This window comes from Montipora foliosa, chromosome 7, assembly GCF_036669935.1.
Source record: "Montipora foliosa isolate CH-2021 chromosome 7, ASM3666993v2, whole genome shotgun sequence".
Taxonomy (NCBI): Eukaryota; Metazoa; Cnidaria; class Anthozoa; order Scleractinia; family Acroporidae; genus Montipora; species Montipora foliosa.
In genome coordinates, this window is record NC_090875.1 from 15,099,104 (window position 1) to 15,121,603 (window position 22,500).

General features: G+C 38.3%; 2 protein-coding genes and 1 long non-coding RNA gene across 3 annotated transcripts in view; 2 read left to right on the forward strand and 1 right to left on the reverse strand.

The window, feature by feature from the left end:
- Positions 1-709, reverse strand: part of LOC138010779 (uncharacterized) — a 15,177-nt gene extending 14,468 nt beyond the window's left edge. The window contains exon 1 of the long non-coding RNA XR_011124555.1: positions 587-709. This is a non-coding gene — a long non-coding RNA (uncharacterized lncRNA). The remainder of the gene's footprint in view (positions 1-586) is intronic.
- Positions 1-6,838, forward strand: part of LOC138010777 (uncharacterized) — a 15,404-nt gene extending 8,566 nt beyond the window's left edge. Inside the window, exon 2 of the mRNA XM_068857752.1 lies at positions 4,939-6,838. Within this exon, the coding sequence (XP_068713853.1) occupies positions 4,939-5,213 (275 nt within the window). The 3' untranslated portion in view covers positions 5,214-6,838. The remainder of the gene's footprint in view (positions 1-4,938) is intronic.
- A 6,177-nt stretch (positions 6,839-13,015) lies between these two features.
- Positions 13,016-22,500, forward strand: part of LOC138010776 (uncharacterized) — a 13,096-nt gene continuing 3,611 nt past the window's right edge. Inside the window, exon 1 of the mRNA XM_068857751.1 lies at positions 13,016-14,008. Within this exon, the coding sequence (XP_068713852.1) occupies positions 13,054-14,008 (955 nt within the window). The 5' untranslated portion in view covers positions 13,016-13,053. The remainder of the gene's footprint in view (positions 14,009-22,500) is intronic.

Sequence of the window (22,500 nt, forward strand, 5' to 3'; positions counted from 1 at the left end):
AGTACGATATATTATATTCTTTACTTTCTCAAATCCCATGATACACCTTTTTTACTCCTCAAAATTTTGCATCGGCATTTTCTCTTGGGAGATCTTCATGAATAGGCCACTTTCGATATTTTAAAATTCAGCTTTAAAGAGAGGTTTAGAAGACAAAGACAAAGAAAATGGATGATATGCTAATTTGTTTCACATTCATTGCAACCTGTTTCTATTGTTTTTGTCCTTTGTGCCTGACTATCAAGCTGAATATTGATATTTCGAAAATGGTCTATTTGTGAATTGAAGTTCCAGGTTGCCCCGAAATGTCCCTAATTTGATGCACGCGGATTTGAATAAGCGTCACGAAGTGTCCCCTTAGTCTTCACTCCAACTTCAACATCACTATGGATGCGAGGCAATTTCGGGTTAAAACTACAAAATAGCCCGAAACTGCCTCACTGCATACATGCTAGATTATATTGTAATGCAAATGAGAAAAACTAACCGTGAAAAGGGCTCTTAACACTACAAAGTGTCCCCCAAATGCTGCTTCTCAAGTGAGGGCAAACAGTTGCATTTACATTAAGCTAAGAACAACGCTTACCTGGAAAATAGAGTCTTTCACTCACGTGATCAGTAACATTGTTTTTCCACCGAAACGAAAGAAAACGTTTGCATGATAATACAGCTCAATTCCCGGAAGATTAGTTGGGTACACCAACATGGCTGCCGTTCCTTTGTTAAGGAATACCAACGTGGGCGCCGTGACGTCACATGAAAACACTCTATTGGACTGGGACTAGCTTGAAATGGAGGCTAATGCGAGGAAATCTTTTCAAATGCAAATACTATTTAATATATTCCCCCGCATAAGCCTCCATTGCAAGCTAGTTCCAGTCCAATACTAAGAATACCAATATGGTTTATTGAAAATTGGGTATTTTGGTACAATGGCGTCCATTGACTCCCTTTCATAAAATATGATTTACACCCTTCGATTCCTAAGAGAGTTTGTTTTTCAATTATTTTTTAAACAATCGGGTGCTTTTCATCGCAAAAGTCTTTGGATTATTTCCTTCAAGTTGCAGAAGAGTTGACAGACAAGGTAATAAGTGGATGATTTCCTTCGGTTTTTTCCCGCGAAACTCCACAATGTTACTGATATTACAGATTTTTAGATTTGGCCGGAAGAACGAGATTAACTAAAATGAAATTAACTTCATTCTGGCCTAAACAATCACTCATGACCCTTTTAAAGCCTTCTTGTGACCCAGTTGGTAACATAACGAAGGGTTATAGAAATCGGGACAGAACAAACCTGTGAAGCTCGCTATTCTTAGGGCACCAGGCCATGAATTTTACAGATCAGATACCTCCGGTTGCATCAAGACTCCCTGTATTAAAGATCAGCACAGGGTTGTCCCAACTTAATCACGTGAAACAATATTAGCTAATATTATTGAATAATCCTAATTATTAGTCATTCAAAATATTTCCCCGTTTCTGATTGGTTAAGACCACACGCATAATTCACCATAACCAGCTGCTGTTGACCAAATTTGGAAAGAAATCAGTCAAAAGTGCAGCCCGCTCCAGATTATTGAACCGTTGACCGAGGAAACCTGGCGACGAGGCAGTGTAATTTTTGGTGAGCAGGAAAAAAAAAGCGAAATGGCTGCGAGTAGGTTTGCAAGTTTGAGCGAATAAAATATGAGCCAGTTACTAAATGATAAAGACAGTGGGAATACCAAAAAGTTTACGAAACAACATTGCCTAATTTTTGAGTCTTACCTCAAGGAGAAAAACATCAGAAATCCTAAAACTGCAGTGGTGTTAGCTTAATATTGAGACACCATGATTAGCTTCCACTGGCTTGTGGGGACTAAATTCTTCTCAAGACCCAGGGATGGCATTTATTCAGTAAAAATAAAAAAATTAATCCAGGTGTGCAGTAAATGCACCAATTTTTCCATTAGTCCTAATTTTAAACATACACCCTTAAGATAGCAAACACTATGGCTTGGGGGTGCAGGGATGGCGCTGTGGTGAGAGCACTCGCCTCCCACCAATGTGGCCCGGGGTCGTTTTTCAGACTCGGCGTCATATGTGGGTTGAGTTTGTTGGTTCTCTACTCTGCACCGAGAAATTTTCTCCGTGTACTCCAGTTTACCCTCTCCTCAAAAACCAAAATTTGATTTGATTTGCTGTTAACTTGTTAATTTCAATTTACAGTGTCCCCGATTAGTGTTCTACGACGCTAGAATATTAGACAAATAAATAAAGTTCCTCTCCTTTCCTTTCTTTCCTCTGTCACTGTAGACTTCGTCAGTGATGATTGAATCTGCAGTGCGACTCTGCAGTGACAGACGAGAGCTATGATGCTTTTCTTTCTCAAGAGTGAAGTTTTAAAGTTAACACTAAACAAATATTATTCAGAACAAGATGAATCCACATCCAGACTCCACATTTGTTCTACATAAACGTCGTCCGAGTCGTTCCTGCCCATACTCAGTTAAGAGCAGCAACTGGCGTTGTCGTCGATACTGGAACCCGCACCCGTTCGGTGTCATGCCTCGCGATCGTTCTAACTTCATATATTTTTCTCATTCTTTCTTTTTTTTTTTTTCTGTTTTTCTGTTTTGCTATTTATTGAGCCAAGTTTACACCCAGGAATTGCTTGTCTTGGTGTAGTTTGATTCTCCGGCCCAGTTTTTACCTTTTAATGACGCTGTGTATGACCATCATCTTCTGAGTCAAGTGTTAAGTGTTGTCGAACTTTCGTATTCGTTTTCTTGTCGTTGAGTTGATTGGTCGATAGAAACTGGACGTTATTGTCAGGATATTGGTTGTCTTTGCTACATCTACACTTAAATGTAGGATCAAACTTCATTAAGATAAGGTTAAGCGCAAGGGTTGACACTTATACTTAAAGTTCAGCTTGTTATCTTTTACACTATAAGTTCATTACGTGCTGCGTCCGAAGTAACGAACCTGTCACAAGTCATCGCCAGTCCCTTGCTAACACCCTGATCGAGAGAAACTGGCGCAAGACAAGCGACTGTGTGACTCATACCTGTGCTTGCATTCTTCAAAGTCAGCGGAGTCGTACTGCACGACGAAATGTTATCACGGACCCGGATGTTTGTCAGGTGTTTGGTTTGGTTGGGGTTCCAACAATTCTCTTACTGAATTTGTCAGGTATTTGTATTTGTTTACATGGATAGCAAACTAGCACTTCACGTTACCCTCCGAGAGTTAATTCTGTTGAAATATAAGCGCTTCACGACCAACGTTTGTAAAAACGTAACTCTTCCTTGTACTTGTACATATTCATTGCCGTGAAATTGAGATCTTAAATTCCCGCGGTCTAACCCGAAGGTCGTGGGTTCAATTCCCACCCTGCTCAGAGTTTTTCTCTGTCCTTAAGCGTGTGTGGGCCTAATTCCATTAGTAGGTCTAAAGCTCACATGGTTTACATGGGTAGAAAACCAGCACTTCACGTTACCCTCCAAGAGTTAATTCTGTTGAAATATAAGTGCTACACGACCAACGTTTGTAAAAACGTAATTCTTCCTTGTACTTGTACATATTCATTGCCGTGAAATTGAGATCTTAAATTCCCGCCGTCTAACCCGAAGGTCGTGGGTTCAATTCCCACCCTGCTCAGAATTTTTCTGTCCTTGTGTGGGCCCAGTTCCCATTACTAGGGCTAACGCTCACATGGTTTACATGGGTAGAAAACTAGCACCTTACATTACCCTCCAATAGTTAATTCTGTTGAAATATAAGTGCTACACGGCCAACGTTTGCAAAAACGTAACCCTTCCTCCTTGTAGTTGTAAAATACAGTGTAGTTAACAAAACAGTCTTCCAGTTGATCACGTATTTACGTTTTTTTTAAGGATCGTTTTCGAGTCATCATGGACGAGTACATCTCTTCGTGACCAATAGACTTGTTTTATAATGGCAGCCAAAATAAAGTATTCTTCTGTTTTAATGCTAGCAAGCCTTTCTAGCATCGCTACGACGAGCAAATTTTAAAGGAAGATTTGTTTCAAAATGAGGGCAGTGGGTATAATTAACATAAACACAAAAGAATGTGAAAGTGGTCTCTATTTATCAAAGTGGTCTATAGGTGCAACACGCTTACCTTTTTCGTGGATGTTACTCTTAGCTATCTGTTCGATATAGTTTAAATTTATGATCGACCGCACAAAAACGTCCCTTCGGGATATACTATTGAAACAGTTGTAAATTAGTGGGTTTATTAAGATTTGGTATTCTTCGTTTAAAAAAACGATGCTGTGGCTGAATAACTGCGGTTTAGGACAGATCCAAGCTACCCTTAGTAAGCCCTGAGGCGATTATTCTGAAACGTTAATAATAGCAAATGAAACGCGTATTTTTCAGTCGAAGATTTCGCCGGTTGTAAGAAAGAGTTCGAACACCCTACATTACGTGACAATCGTTAAAAACAAATCCCTTTACAAAGACCACGAGATGGGAGTCGAGAGCTCGTCACGTTTCATAGAGAGTATTTTTGAACCTGAAAACCATCGTTCTTCTATACTGGAAGAGTTTAACGGTTTTAGGTAGCTCTGTTTTCGTCGATACCTTGTTGGAAAATAGTTAATTAGTTAATAGGGGGGAATGGATATGAAACCCGACAAATTTCTTTGCTGTAGGTTTTTGTTCTCTTTTTTGGCCTTGACCGTGTACAAAACACAATAGTTGTTTACTCCGTACTGAGGAACTAACCAGTGTATGAGCCCAAAACAAAAGATTGTGCACGGCCGTGGATTTTCCAACCTAAATCTTGGCATCTTTGTTTGTTCCTTTGATGTTTGCCGAGCTTCAAAACCAGTCCCCTCTATTAACTATGATGGAAATTCCCGGGTAGGCGCACCTAACTAGTTACCAGGTAATCACCAACGTTGTTATCTTTTATTATTGCAGGATACATATCGTGGCATGGTCGTTGCAGTTGTCGCGATGTGACAAGTTTTCGTGCTTTGTTTTTGCATGCTTTTTCTCAAGTCAGCCACTGCAACTGCCCACTGAAAGGTTGTCTGCACTGCGAATTTGAAAGAGAGAACAAATGTGATTCGAGTCTTTCCGAAGAAATCGACGATACAGACGAACAAACTTCGGGTCTTCTTCGTCAAGTATCAATTGAGTCCAACACTCCTAATCCGCAACGATTTCGTAAAAATGGCGCGTATTCGTCGTAAAGTGTCGATTGACTCGCACACCCTTTATCAAAGACTTCATGGTCTGAATGACGACGAAAATGTCTCGTCACAAAAAGAAACTATCAAGACGAAATATCTCAGACCCAAAACCGCTGTCGTTGGCCGTTCAGCGAGATTGAGCGGTTATAACCGGTCTATCGGCTCAAATGAACCAATCCAGATGCGCTCTCGGTCCTTCACTGCGCATGACAGTGTCCATTCCAGCCGTCCGGTAACGGCCAGGCCTGAGTCTACTATTCTGCAACCGCGCATGCGCACGGCGCAAAGAACGTCCCAGTCTTCGTCAAAGGAAATTTCTTTCCCGCTTGTAACGCGACAACGTGGGAAACGAACGCATTCGTCGGAAAGAAATCCGGTGACACGAGTTAAGACCAAAATATCCGTGGAGGATTTTTCTCTTTGGTAAAATGGGTCTTGATTCCGTGCGGAGTGAAGTTTCCAAAAATGAGATGACAACAAGACGCAACGAGCGAACTCCTATCTGATGCCAGTAAAGTAGCTGTCACTACGAAAGGAGCTGCTTAGTTCAGGCTATGTTAGCCACACTTTCTCGGCTGTTCTCTGTAATCAAGTAAGCCTTCGTTAATCTGCACAATGAAAAACGTAGCCTCACTTTGTTATTGAATCAGGATGGTCGCAAAGATTAAAACAAGCAAAGTGCAGAACATTCTTCCATAGCTGGATATTAACGTGTTATCTGATATTCACGTACAGGCTGGTTGCTGGCAGCCGGTCTTCTATTACTTAATTTTAACGTATTCCCGAAAGTGTTAACGTTAGATTGACAAATTACCCACGTTTTCTGACAAATTATGCCCGGAAAATTTCCTAAGTAGGGATTATAACTTGTCACGTAACTGTCACGCTCTTGGCTCCTTCAGGTGTTTTTTTTTTCTTTCAGACAGAATACAGCTCAGCTCTAAACTGCTTGAGAATTCATGAAAGGTATTGTTTAGAGAACCCGCTTAGAACAGGTGTAAAGCCTTATTTTCTTCCCCAGTATTCCATTTTGGATTTGTTTCAACTTCATTTTGTTTCCTGGTGACGCTAATCTTGAATATTTGGCATTGCTTCTCCAAGAATCGAGCTTCTCAAGGTTTTCGTCGTAGGTAACGCAATCTTTTGCAATGAGACGCTGCGTGACCGTCCAGCTTGAGTGCGCACAGCTTAGTAAAGTTCGTTTACCAGTATCTAAAGTAAAAATTCTTCAAGAACACTCACAGAAAAGTAGCCATCGCTATTTAAAAGCCTAAAACAGGCTAACAGAAGAGATGTATAATAGTTCTTTATTTTATTGTACGTAATGACGTGACTCTCTACATTTAAAAACAACATTATAGGTTCCTAGATGAACGAAAGCTGTAATAGCAACAAAGTTCTGGTAGCCTGTTTCCAATCAGAATTGATAGTGGCACTGATATATAGCATTCATTTCTAAATTGCTTCGCTCCTTTATGTCCAGGTGATGTCAGAGTATTACTTAAAGTAAATAGTCGTAGAGTGATTACTATTCCCTGAGAATCTTTTAAAGATTTTTGAATACGAAAAGTGTATAAAAATTTATATTTGTAAAATATTTAGACATGCTAATGTTCCGAATAAAATTTCCTTTGATAATTTTGATGAGCCAATTAATTACGTAATTATGGGAAAGTGTTCAAAAGCCTGGAGTGAGGAAGGATTAGAAAGTGGAGCCTAACTCTCCGCGGTTTAATAGATGGTTTTCAATCACGTGATGAGACGGCCATGTTGATACACAAAGCAATAGCAAATATGGCCCATGTTTTGCGTAATAATAGAGTCAAATTCCCAAAAGACTTTTTTCTCTATCGTTCTGTGCACCAACGTGGCCGCTGTGACGCTGTATACGATCTATGTTTTTCGCTCCTTTGTTGTGAATGCCTCCAAAGTTATCCAACACTGTCACAATTTTTAAAAACGATTTATTGATCTCCCTCGTATTACAAGATTTTCTCGTTCTTCTCTCTTTTCAACCGCTCCCTTTTTGAGACAAGTCCCTCTATTCTGATTGGTCGTGTACATTCTCAGTATTTCCGATGTAATTGTATTGTCAACAACGATTTGACTCCAAGTTCTCAATTCACACATCACTTAACACTTCAAAACGACATTATCAAAATGGCTTAACTATTGTCACGCAACCGACACAATCCCGACACCTTGAGATCTCGACCGAGTCATTATCTAAGAGCCTGGAACAGGCAAAGTCTTCAAATAAATTAACAAATAGAAGATCAAGACAAAGAAAAGGCCCACCCCGGGACTTGAAAAAATAACAACCGGAAGTTGGCCGTTTTTGTCGATTAATGCTCTTAACTATAAAGAAATTGCGATAAAATATATTTACACTTGAAAAACTTTATTAAAAAGCGATGTCGTTTCGACTTTAGCTAAGCGCCTAATTTGAATATCCAGACGGACTCCATACGTGCGAAACGTTTTAATTAATTTTCATTTTTCCTTTTTTTTTTTACTATACCTTCTTATCAGCTTTTGTTCTTTTAGTATCTATAGATTGTATTTTCAAATAATTTTGCCTTGATAATGACATTTAGGCAACGTCGAAAGGCCGTTTTTTAACAGAGTTTTTAGAATTTTTTAGCATGCGTAAATATATTTTATCCCTTTTTTTATCGTTAAATGTTTTTCAAAATCACATCTTCTTTAATGCTCTTACTCCATAATGTCATATGACAAATGACAGAAGTCAAAATGAAATTTTAAACCAGGTATTACGCAGGAATGCTCTAACAAGGGATTTAAAACTTCCGGTTCGGAATGGAGAGAGAGGAACAACCCGTTTGGTTCACACTAACCGGAATGAGTTGGAATGAACTGGCCACCTCAAAACGTAGTCCTAAATCGAAAAATGGTCTTACCGTTTGCCTAACGCCGGGAAGTTTAGGAGATTTTGGCTAAAAAGTGAGAACCCTTAAGCAACGACAACGGCGATGGCCACCAGAACGTCACAAATTTGCCTATTTAGTGGGCAAAAAGAAGAGCTTTGTATACGACCTGCATGTGCGTTTTTCACTTTCGTCCATTTCTTTGCCGTCGTCAGCAAAACAACAGGGAGCTTTAAGCAACGACAACGGCGACAGCTACGAGAACGTCACAAATTTGCATATTTAGTGGGTAAAAACCATAGCTTTGCGCACCCTGCACGTGCGTTTTTCACTTTTGTCCATTTCGTTGCCGTCGTCAGCAAAACAAATTGAACGTGAAATAGCCAAGTTTATGGTTTTATGAAGAACGTCAACACTTGAGGATAAATTTTCATTTTCTCCCCTAACTTAAGTGCCGTTCAGACGAGTGTCATTTCTGAGGAACTACCACACCCTTGTATTAAAAAGGTTGAAATGGTCACTTGCGTTTTTCACTTTTGCCCATTTCCGTTGTCTGCAAAATAGCCAATTTTGGTGTTTTATGAAGAGCGTCAGCACTTGATGATAAATTTTCATTTTCTCCCCTCTGAATAAACGCCGTTCCGACCAGTGTCATTTTTGAGGAACTACCACACCCTTGTCATATTAAAAAGGTTGAAATAGTCACGAAGTGATTACAATAGCGTGAATTTATATTTTGAGATGACGTTCTCGTCGCCGTCGCCGTTGCTTAAGCTCCATGTTACTCCAACTGTAATTAGCGATTCTCTCAGCTCCTTCACGTTGTGCGCTTTAATTTACTTATTCAAAAAGAACACTGACAATGGCAAACAACTCGAGTGCAACTATTACCTCACTGAAAAATGCTTTTTTAGTGCAGGAGTCGATGTCTTACTGCCACCTGTAAAGGAAGAAATCCTATCACGACAATAATTTACCATCAGTTGACATATCTGTCACATTGCACGCACTCTCTGATTTGCCAGTTAAGCACGCAGCGTTCTACGGCTGTGCAGCTCGTTAAATTTTGCTTGAATAAAAGTGTAACAAAGATCTTTCTACAGACTTAACTGATCTGAGTGTAATGTGAAGTGCTAAGTTTCTACCCCATCTGTGAGCGTTAGCCCTACCTAGCACTTCACATTACACTCAAATCAGTAAAGATCTAACTTGGTTTTCTCGTGTCGATTTGTAAGTAACGGCTAATTGATGCTTTTTTGGTTGTTTAGTTCGATTTATGGCCACTTTGCTTCATTGAAAGCGAGGTTTCTGAGGTATATGTTTGTTGTCGGCGACCATTTGTTCATTATTAACTAGTGATGTGATTCTCGAAGCCCCTGTATACCAAGAAAATGATTTGAACATAAGGTCTTCAATATTTTTGTCACCTTATTACCCTCAAGCCATTATAATAGAGAGATTTATCATTGCGTTTGCGAGGCGCTCCGAGGGGTCTTGGAGAACAAGGAAACAAGTACCTGGCTAATTTGAACTGGGGAACAAACAGGGGAACAATAACATTGTATCTTAGAGAATAAGGGAACATAAACCATTTTAGGGATCAAAAAGCTGGTAACAAGTTTGCAAGTAAGTTCGCGAACAACGGAACAAGGAAAAAGGGACCCCCTGGGAGGATCTCGTTTGCGGCCAACGGCGAACGATATACTAAAATTTGCGTTTAGCGAAAATAGAAGAAACTTGTTTGATATTAGAATAAAAGAATAGTCCAGTTTCAAGTTCTCGATGACCGCTGAATAAAAACACAGAGGACGCATTTTTACAAGGTCAGCCTCCATCTGAACTGTATATATTTACAAATTCCAGCGAGGAGATGACTTATTTACTACTCTGTCTATTGTTTAGTTTCACTGAATTTCAGGCACCGTCCTGACGGTATTTGTGAATATCTTCACTTCAGATGGAGGCTAACCTTGTAAAAATGCGTCCTCAGTGTTTTTATTCAGCGGTCGTGGAGAACTTGAAACTAGACTATTTTGATGCCTTTGTGACAACTAGAAGCCCACTGTTTCAGGTTAACACTATGCTAAATCTCGCAATGGTTACAAGAGCGTTCAATCAATCCGTTACGTTTTGCATCACAGCTCACGTTCCCATATCGAACAAGCACAAGTGTAATAATTGTTTCATGTAAAAAAGAAAAAGAAATATTTGCTAATCTCATTTTGTAAAAAACTAATGATCAGAAAATTATTCAGTGACAGGTACCTTTCTGGCACGGTGTAATAGTTCATATCCCATGGCACTAACAAAGCCAATCAAATCTGGTACTGCATTGTGCAACGATGTAATATTCAGTAATAAAAAAAAGTACATTCAGTTGAATTTGCAAGTAATCACTTTCATTAAAAGTGTGAGTTTTTCATGTACTAAGTGTTACAACTGTACGATACGCATGCCTTTACTCAGGAAATGAAGCACAGTCTGACCAGTGCTTTCTCGCCCAGCCTTTATAAAGGGTCCCCTATACCCCTTTGTAAAACTCAGTCACGCAAAAATATTTCGCCTTTTCACGCGTCACGAATAATATCCAAAATTCTTTCACGTTCACGCAAAATTCGAGACGATCACGTTTCATATAAAAATAAAAATGAAATTCACGAATTAATATTTTCAGTTCTTGTAATATTTCTATAAATGTGTTTATCCTCCGAGTTTGGCTCTTAAATCGCAGGTCTGTCTGACCAGCAGAGACTCCAGCCCCTTTGAGTTTTGAAGGAAATTAGGGCGTATTGTTTAGCACCGAAGGCGCGAGCTTGTAGGGGGGGGGGGGGGGTATCCCCCTTCGCCAGGAAATTTTACAAATTCAGTTTCTATCAAGTGACATTTCCTGCATTTTGACACCATAAGTAAGACTGCGGGCCTTACGAGTCTGCAGTGGCTGATAAAAACGTTGAGAACACTATGTAAGAGAGATTTAGTACCAGACCAAGTAAACTCTGTACAGGGGCACCCAACGAATCTGTTCCTCACCTTATCTGTTCCCCAGAGGAATCTTGCTGGCTGGCAAAAATACAGGTGTTTCGATGAGCTGGCTGGGAAATTTTGTTATTGATAGAGGTTTTGCCTGGGAATTACTGACTTTTTCTAGCATTTCAACCCGAGCTGGCTGTAGAAACTCTGAAGACTGAGGACGACTAAAAAAAAAAAAAAAAAAAAAACCCTTCCCTCTCCCAGAGAGTGGTCACAAACATACGACGGCTGGTCAGAGTGATTGCGCTTGCGGAAAAAACCTGTTTTGTCCCGGTTTTGTCGCTTTTGTTCGGTCGTTTTGGATCGAGGGATTTGAAAGCGCGCGCAATTCCTGGCTGGGAAATAAATTTGATCAGCTGGCTGGGAAACCAACCAGTTTTATCTAGCTGGCTGGGAAATTTCTTGTGTGTCTTGCTGGGAAAAAGGAACAGATAATGTTTTCCCAGCAACACTGAAAAACACCTGAAAATACCTTAATAACATTTATTTTCATTAACTGGGCTATAATAATACATTTTACAACAAATTGGTCGTTGGGTGCCCCTGTCTGTATATGTTTAATTGTGACCTTCAAGGTGTTTTCAGTCTTAAATGAAATGCACTCACCTTTTACTTGAATTAGTATTTCCATTGGGGGTTGAATTGAGGTCGATACAATGCTGCAATGTGATCTCATCTTTGAAGACTGTGAAATGTTCCAAGGCAAGTTCATATAATATCCACTCTTTCAGCTTCTTTGATTTGTGCCGGGTTTATTCTAGGTTATAATTATAAATAAAGCAGTCATGGGAATTTTCACAAATCACTGAGCCTTTGAACAAGAAAACAATAAAGGCAGTCTAAGAATGTAATCTACGTGACAGTGAAACATACATTCTCTATTTTCGATTCCCCATAATACACTTTGTTTGCCCCCCAAATTTTGCATAAACCATTGTTTTCAAATGCTCTTGGGAATATGCAGTGTCCCCAAGAGCATTTGAAAACAATAGTTTATGTAAAATTTGGGGGGCATAACAATACAATGAATAGACGGCATCAAAATACAGTGTTATTTTAAGTATACTCAAGTATAAGATGATCTTGCTCTGGAATATAAAGTTAAGTTACTTACTGATGAACGTTCCAAGGAAAGGCCCACGAGTGGATCTTAAGAATTAGTTATATATGAATTTCAAATATTCATATTCAATATCCACCTCATAAAATTGAGGACGGCATTGGGGTCTATTAATTCTATATATTAAAGAGACAGAAGCCGTTGGAGCCACGTAAGACATAAAAAGAACGACAAAGGAGTTCAGTGAAACATTTTTTTGAAAAATCATTTCTAATTTTGCCTTCAAATTCGATACACTTTTCCCCATACAAACCCTTTTATGTTGATGTTCAAATTACGTGACGCGCGGAGCTGTTTACGCTACAAAAGTCATCACAAATCGTAGAGGTTGGGATACCTGTGATATCAAATCCGCAAAACCGCTGTGTATTTTTGCCGAAAACAAAAAACCAAATGCTAAAAAGGGAAAAACCGCAAACCGCAATAGACACCAAAACCGAAGTTTTGCGGTGCGAAAACCGGAAAATGGCTAAAAAACGAAGATCCCGACGCTTCAGTCCCTCATTATTAATCCTGCTATCGTCGTCTTATGAAAGAAGTCTTTTCTGTGTGGATGATACAAGGGAAATACAATTTTCATTCGTTCTACTTTGACAACCGACAGTAAAAATGGTCTCTGTTATAATTTCACTGTAGGCCAAGTATATCGTTTTTCCAATTTTAACAGGGCACCAGAGGTCAGTTCTATCCTTGTTGGTGATTGGCCAATACAAAGATTAAGTAGCTGTTGTCTCAAATGGATAAGAATGTTTTGTCTGGATTGCTTTTTGCGTGACTGGTTTGCTTCCGGTTTGTGTTCAAGATGGCGGGGAAGTGTGCTTCAATAGGCTATTTCTTTTCCTTCTTGGTGATAATAGGTTTTATTTCCTACCTTCTATTTTGTGTACCTGAATGGTTCTTGGAGTTTGATTACCAGCCGAGTGGAAACACTCTCACTGTGTATCCAGCTGATGGCGAGAACTTCTATTCCTCATCCAAAGTAAAATGCACCGTGTCAGACATGGATGGATTTAGGACACTTTCGTTGCAGTCCTTCATAAAGGCAACAACCACAGGGGAAGGCCAAGAGCTTATTTTGAATGGACTGGCTGTGTATTCAAATGCATGCCAACCTCTGGAGGATGTACGCAATGCACAAATTCAAGTCCACAAAGTCGCTCTTGTTAATATGACAAACAACGACTATAGCTTGTGTCCTTTCGAGAAGCTGGCAGTAAATGCACAGAACGCAGGGTACTCTGTGTTGATATGTTTTACAGAAAACCCACCGCATGATTTTCCTTCGACTGCGTACAAGCGCCTGATTCCGATTTTATATGCTACAAGCGAGGACTGTGAACTAGTTCCCAAGGACGAGTTCAGCCCGTATTGTGATATTAATTCTTTTTTGGCTTGGAACGACCGAACAAATGTGGAGATCCGAGGTCCACCCCGCATGCAGTACTCCTATGAACTGGAGAAAATGAACCCATACTTAAACAAACTTTATTACTGGTTCCTCGTTGGACCGATAATAACTTTGGTTTGGCTGAGACGTACAAAGAAATTCTGTTGGATGTCTGGAGCTCAACAAGTAGGTGAAGGTCGTGCAGTAAGGAATGGAACTCATAGTGAAATTCGAAACATGGAAGAAGCTGGAAATAGTTTGAACTCAGTTACTGAACAGACAGTGGAGAATCATCATGCAACAGATGACAGTGAAAGACAGCAGCTGCTAATTGCTGCAAACAATGCCGAGTACACGAGACAGACTCAAGGTACTGTCAAATATGTTAACATTATGAAAAGAATTTGTGGCAAAATTGCAATGGGTTTTTGTTATCTGATTATCATTATAGCAGCCCTACCGGTTGGTATTTCCCTAGGAGGGTTATCATTTTTCAGATTTGATGACGGCGGTGACATGGATCCGTCGTTACTTTCCTTATATTGGTCACCTTTTAAGATCTTCTCTTTTTTCATGTATAGTCGGTTTGCCTGTAGAACCACGTGGACCGTTCAAATCAACATTTCAAAGCTGATCCGGAGTGACTGGTTCGCTTCAAACATTTCTTTGTTGGTTTTAGGGATAGTAATACCGTTTTGTTCTTCACCAGGGTCTTTTTTTTATTTTGCAACATACGACACATTGTGCACAGTCAGCAATGGAATTTTCATAATGATCTTAAACAAACACAAATTTGTGACGCGGTATGTTTTCTACATCAGTGTTTGCATGATTTTTGCTTATCTTGAGAGCAATGTCGTGGCTGTGTTTTATTTTGCACTCAATTCGCAAGGATCTTTAAGCAACCTAAAACTGACAGCTCTCCGCACTGTAGCAATTGGCCTGACTTTATCTACAAGTTTCAGTTCTTCCATGCACATCATCCGGAAACTTGTCAAGCCTGAGGAATCGCTGTTTGAAAGTCTTTCAGAAAAATAAACAGAAGCCACCTTTCCCGCAAATTTAGCTTGTTACATAGATATGGTATATAGCGCAAGGCTGCCTCGTGTGGTCACAAGACGCAGCCTATGGTGTCGCCCAAAGGCAGCCTAAAAACAGGTTCAGAAACCCCCAAAGTGAAAGACATGTTGTTACTGGTAGGAATGATAAGTTTGGTTTTTAGAACTATTAGTTCAGCCGTTAGTTTATTGCTTGTAGGTTGTCAAGTAGGTTCTGCAGGGCAAACAAAGAGGCGATACAGCTAAGGCTAAGTATGATCATTGTTATTGTCAAAAAAATCTTTATAAGCGAGTTGATAATTTATAGGTTCGCCAATGAAGTATATGGCGGTATAATTCCACCACTATGTTATTTAACAATTATTGCGTGAGCCCGCGTCGGATACGAGATACGCGCCTCGTTGGCCATTGCCAATCACGTATCCAATAAGGGCGGGTGGAATAATTGTTTATTAAACTCTCGACTTTCGGTTTTGCTTAATTTTAAGTTTAAGAAACGACCAGAAAGGGATTTTATGCAGAGAGACATTTGTCGCATTCATTTCCACATAAAGTCAAACGCAGGTATAATGCCTGGTAAACAAGATCCAGTGAACCAATGAGAAAGCTAGGATTGCATTATCCAAGGTTGAGAGTTTAATAAAGATTTGTTTGTCTTGTACTTTTATAGATTAACTTTTTCAGCGTCTGTGTTGAATATCCGAATTAGTTAAATAGTTTGCCCATATAATCAATGGCTTTTTTAGTTTAGCAAATTTTGGAACAAGAAGCTCCGGTTCATTGAATAAAATCATGACTTGGCCGTTTTAATTAAGGCCCCAAGCTATCTTGGTATTAATGACTAGCCCAGCGATCTTAAAATGCTTGCGTAGTTTTCTAAAGCTTTTCATTTTAAATTTTTACTTGGAAATTGGTAAAGAAACCGATGACAAATACATGTTTAGGTCGGCCAATGAAATGTAATAATTACATCTTGTTGTCTTGTTGATGCCAATACTTCGATTTCGTCAAGGATCATTTTTGAATTATTTTTTAATTACTTTCATATCCATGTCATGCTCGATTTTTTATGTATCAAAACGAGCAATTACAACCTTAAATGTTTCTCAAGATGGAACTTCTTGTTTTAATTTTGTGATGAATAGTTCCTTTAAGGCATGATAACTAAGACTTCAATTGGTACTTGTTGTTTGTTATCATCATAGACGATGATCCATTCTGCGGTCATTACAAAAGACGGAGGGTACAGTAGCCATATTATGATATTTTAAGTAAGTAATACTTTGAAAATAAAGTGGTAGATTTGTTGTTTTATCTTTGTTCAGCGAGAAATTTTGAAGTGACTACCCGGATCTATAGACTAACTATCGGTTTTTTTTCTTTTTCTTTTTTTTGTTCTTTTGGCAATCCCTGATGATGGATACCCACTGTAAGTAATTACACCCCTCTTTTAGTGTATGACAGGTCACATGATTAAAAATTATGACGGTCAGACCAAGATGGGCTCCTGAGTTGGAATGTAATTACAATTTTGTAATTGGCACCTTAATTATTACAACTAGCTTACGACATACAGGCTTTTAAGGACGGTGCCTACTAATTAAAGATATTTTTGCCCCGATGTGTGATTATGCAGGAACTGTAGATCTTAACAAGTGTTATTGAAATCCAAAAAGAAAATTGGGGGTAACCACGCATTTTTCAAAGATAATTCATGAATAATATTAGTAAAGAGCTTTAAAATACAAAGCAATGTATGGCGTTCTTTCTCAAATTGAAGCTTAATTAATTATCTCTGAAAAAGGCATGGTTACCCCCAATTTTCTTTTTGGATACCAAGAGTACTTATTAAGATCTACTTTCTCCGGATAGTTTTAAACCGCGCAAAAATATCCCTGTATTAGTAAGCATCACCGATAGGAAATCTGAGTGTCTCGAGATGCGCAGAACGTATGCGCAATAATAATAGTAGGCTCCTTAATTTACACCAACTCTTATTAAGATTGGCCATTATAGCACAGTCAGTTACTTCACGACAGCCATGGAGTCAGTAATGAGATTTCTCTGGATCAGCTCATTCTTACTGCGTGCACTGAATTGATATCTCATGGTTGCTAAGTTAATAAAAACCATCTGAAACTGTATTACGTAATGATCTAATTTTTAATAACAAGATATACCACATGGCAGTGTTTTCAGTTGATTCAGAAGCAAATCACCCCTCTCGCTTTGTTAATTAGAAATTACGTTTATTAAAAGTATCTATTGTTCATGTGAGCATTGCAACTGTGTGATGTGCGTTTGTACAGGAAATGAATCACAGTTTGACCAATGATTTCTCCGCATGAAAGGAGCGAGTTTCAAATTCAGTTAAAATGAAAAATTTTCATCTTCCCAACCATTATCTCATACACTTATCCATAAACAGGATAGTCATTTCCAAAGTCGTTCATTTCATGCAGCCTTAAGACACAACCAGATCTGCACTCAATCCCATGAATCCCAACATGTTTAACCCTTTAAAACAACACAGGAATTCAATCTAGTGAATCATAGACGATGATTCATGTGATGATGCATTTGTCCTATTTGAATCATATTATGGTTTGATCAGTACCCAAGACATCATACTATGATTGTTTCTGTTCATTTAATCATCACCACGATCCTAAGAGGTCTCTTGAAATCATATCTGGGATCATGATTATGATATATAGTGATAATAATCATAACTATGATTTCAACTGGGAAAGTAAGATCATCTCTGGAATCATAACCATGATTTAAAGTGGTGGGAATCACAGCTATGATTTCATTGGTCTTCTGAAATTATGTCTGCAATCATAACCATGATTTCTAGCGGTAAGAATCATAGCTATGATTTCAATTTGTCTTTTGAAATCATGTCTGGAATCAGAACTCTGATTTATATGGGTAAGAGTCATAGCTATGATGTGAACTGAGAAACGGAAGTCATGTCTCAAATCATAACCATGATTTATAGGTGTCTAACTGTGGTAAGAATCATAGCTGTGGTTCAAGAGCCAAATGGTTTGAACCTCTTTTAGCACTATAATTGAGGTTAAGTACTATTGTTACGTTGGTATTTTAAGCCAGAGATTATAAGCACTAATCGAACTTGAAACAAACCGATTCAGCCCTGCGTAAGTGAGGTTTGCTTGTGGTGTAGTACCAATGAACACTATAATTCTTAAAACAAAGTCTATTCTCCCAAGCAAAAGAAAATGCAAGAATTCAATAATGACAAGGCTCTACTGGCAAACACTGAATATTTATTTTGTGTAACTATACAATGACAAACATTTAAAAATTTTGGTAATTTCAGCTCTAATCAATACTATTCAGCTAGTGATGATGCAACATGTACATACTTGTCATGTGAGTTCTCTAACTAAAGATAATTTCATCATCAAACACTACATGACTGTACACTAGCATAATAATTTATCTTACTGCTGCAGCAACAAAACTGCTTTGTTACATGGTTCTGAACAAAACTTTCAAAGGCCCATTATCCCCACTGAAAGCTTTGCAGTCATCGTTTTTTTCATTTAAAATGATGATTAAAACAAACAATGATGAAATTATGACCAAAAAACTTTTTTTGGGAGGATAGAGAGAAAAAGTCCAGATGAAATAGGAATTGTTTCATAAAATTCTCTCACATACACCTATCTGGGATGATACTGGGCCTTTCAAATTTCTGCCACCACTCTTCACTGGTGAAAGAGGGATTACTTCCAAACAAATAAATGAACAGAAATACAGCCTAACATGTAGTTGTTACAGCACCAAAATAATAAGCAATGCCATACATGTACGATCTGAAAGGAAACAGGTTTAAACTCTATCAAGTGTATAATTTCAGTGAGACAGGAATTATTGTGAATGCACTGTCCATTCACATAAATTCCACAATAATTAAACCTCTTAAGGACGTTCGCGTGAAAATTTTCTAACATTGATTTTTTTCTGAAACTTTTACCATTGAAAGATGATGAGTTAGTGATGTCAGAAATGTAAAAAAAAAATGGGGGGGGAGGGGGGGGGGGGTTCACCGACTTCGTTTTGGAGAGAGCTTGCTCAGAAGAACACCCTAAATCTGAAAAAATCTGGCTTCTTTAGCGAATAAGGCCACAGTGTCTGTAAGCCCAAAAATATTGCAATTACATCTTTGAAGTGAAATATTCTCTACCACACTTTAAGTAGACCCATCAAGTGAATTTAGTTAACTGTGAGGTTCCTTAAAGAACAAGTTTGCATTTAGCGACCATAGTTTCATGTGCCTTGCAGCCACAAGATGGCAGGATTCCATGCCCCGAGGACAGAAATCTTTATTTATTTATTTTGTGATTCGCCCAAGGGCAGGTGATAGTACAATAGGACTCTAGGTCCCCTATATAATATTAACACCCAAACCCAACCCCGGATGAGAAAGAAAACCTAACCCAAAGTACCCATTAAAAAAATTAACAACTACAGATAGTCATAGGATTAACTCTTCGACATTTAGGACAAATTAACTTGAAATTAATCTTGAAATTTTTTTAACTTCCCACATTGATTTTTTGTTCATTTTTGGACAATATGAAGATAATTGTAAATAAAATCTGTTTCTGAAAAGAAAAGTAGGGGTCACCAAACATCCAAGATGGTTAAATCCAAGCAAAGATATAGCAATGGCCATCTGCCCTATCATTGTTCATTTTAGTACTTAGCGCGCACCCTCGATGCATGACGTGGCATGTGAATTTGTGTGTGCTGTAAGGATGCGCAGTAGCAATGGGCGTGAACGTCGTTAAGGATTGATTATACACTCAATTGTACATGCAATTTGAATACAATGTAGTTCTGTCCTATTAGACGACAGGTGCCAGTTGTTCAAAGAGTGAATAGCACTATCCACTATTGGTTTTAGTAGTGTTTATCCACTGGATAGTGATTTTGAACAACTGAGGCCAGAAATCTAGATGATGTCATCTTTTCAGACTTTTGTTTCTAATAATAATAACGGTAATAATCGCCTTTGTACAAGTATCTTGGTTGGTTCTTACTTATGTATATATATTTATTACAAAGATATTGATGAAATACCAGGATTTCTCCTTTTACTAAAAAATCATATCTTCACCGCACGCAGTGAACATACCATTTTTATCCTTCACATGTGAGGATATAGGTGTTGTCATGGTGACCAACACGATTACCCAATAAAACGTGAGCTTTCTCTTCATTTTAAGATACTTTTGTGCTTTAATATAATTTTTCTCTACTACATTAACATTTTTATTGCAAAATTTGAGATTATCATGATTTGTTTTTTATACCTTTCATATCTTGTTTCATGTTACACAACATGCGTGTTTTAGCGGCTGGTGACCACTTTTTCATCATTTCGAAAATGAATAAAACAAGTAGACATTTCATCAATATCTATATAATAAACAGAACATTGCATGGCCGCTTGTGCTGAAAGTATCTCTCACTCGTTCGCTTCGCTCACTCGTGAGAGATACTTGCAGCACTCGAAGATAAAATTCGTATCCCCGCACGGCCATGTAATATCCTCTATATATATATATATCTCGGTTTAGAAAGCGCTATCGAAAATGTGTCTTTCAAATTTTAGAGTTGAAGTTACTCTTTATAGTGAGTAATGTTATGAGACACAAAATTACACCCTTCATGCCCTCGTCATGTTTCTTTTGACTATGAAACAAACATCTAGCTTTGTGAGCAAGAATGGGCAGAGTCTCAAGTTGCTGCATTACCTCACTGGAGTTCAATGACATTTTAAGAAAAAATTGACCTTACCCTACAAGAGTAAAGAAAAATTGATGCCATGGTTCAGAGGCTTACCGGTACATTTTGTTTGAACAGGGACTCTCCAGCAATTCAAGAGAGATGCCTTTGTTTGATGATGTCTCTTCAAGAGACATGTGGGACCAATTATGATTATTGAGATGTCATCATTTTTAGTGAAAAAAGCTGAATGCGTGTCTCTAAAATGAGAGAACAAAAAATTAATTTCAAAAAGGGAAATGTCTTTGTTAATTCTTATCTTGAAAGGAGCTTCCTAAATGACTTCGTCGGGTAATGACTAATATTCCATGGACAATTTGTTCGAATGGGTATCTATTAAACAAACAGATCTGAAGTACTATTAAGATATGGGTAATAAAGGTTCTTCTTTGAGGTACTACTCAATGAAATCTTATGCAAACCTCTGTAAGGGTTCAAGTCATAATGCCAAAAACTCATCAAAATCTGAAAGCTCATACATGTTGTTCATTGAAATTCAAAAGGTGCACTTCAAAGGAGTTTTTAATTTTGCAAACATACACATTCAAAGCAATTTTCAGACTGCAAATGCAGTAAAAAATTAATATGCTTATGAGAAATGATTTTTTAAAGGAAAAGGGATGGTACTTAATCCTCTATGCCACATTTTTTCTTCTAGAGACATTCAAATTCCTCAGTTGGAATGCGTGACTTAAGTACCCAGACCAGTTACGGAAACCATAAAAACTACACAGTTTCTGTTTGTTGCAAATTTCTTTTTTTGGTGGCTAGAACCTAGTTTTACTGTTTACAAAAGTAAGTCCCGTGACAATAGATTGTGCAACTGACACACAAAGTTCAAGTAAATTTTGTGCTGTCATCACTGACAATATAAAATGTTGAATAATTTATTATCTCTGGATCTAGGAAAGACCTTTAATATTGCAAAACTTGGAAAACCACCAATACTTAATATATTTATGGACAAGTGTATACCACACAAGTCAAGTGAAAAAGAATCAAATAGAAATTCATGTTAAGATTCCTTTCAATGGACACATGTATGAGCTTTGTTGACAAAAAAAAACATTCAATCAGTCACACCAAATGCAAAGACATTATTAACCCATTGACTCTCAGGGGTTCCCCATCGACGAGTAAAATCGTCTGGTGTTAGACAGAGTAAAATACTAAGTCTGGCTGGTTTCGGCCGGTTTGGATGTCGATGGGTTAAACGATTAATTTTGGCTGGAAAGTGGTGATTCTGGGACAAACACTTTGTCTGGAGGGGAGGGCACCACTGGAATCTGTGGATTAGCTTGGTTGGATTCAGTCAGCTTCAGCAAATCTCTGACCTGAAGGTGACTCAGCCACCAGGCCTCTCAACAGCTTCCAGCAGCAACCTCGCTTTTGCTCGACGGGCACTATATAGCCACCTTTCTTGCGTTTTTCAAAAATAATTTCCTTCTGCAAAGGAGGTGTCCTCATCGTCACTGTCAGGGGGCACTGCCACAGCCTTTAACTTTTCACAGGAGAGATCCTCTCTCGCCGTTGAAAAATTTCTTCTCTGCTCAAACCATTCAGTGCCCCCTGCCTGTTTGCTTTGTCCATCTCCTTGTCACGTTTCTCCTGGGAAAATGACAATATAGAAATGATGTATATGACTCGTTTGAAGATTAAGATTCTCATTGTTCTATTTTATTGCTAGGTAATGTTTAATTTTCTTGCTGTAAATACTTTTAAATAAACTCATAAACAGAACAATTTAACTTTATATCCCACAAATTGGGTGCCACAAAGAAAAATAACTCTTTCACCATGTACTTCCTGAAATTGTACAAAGGAACATATTAAGAGATGATTATATTTATCAGAAGATCAGAGCTGGCATGCAGGAATATAATGGTGTCACTTAAAACCGTGAAAAGGCTAATATCTCAAAGGAAAGTACAGCAGTATTCATGCGCGCTTTCGAACGATGCCGATAAGAATTACTGTAACC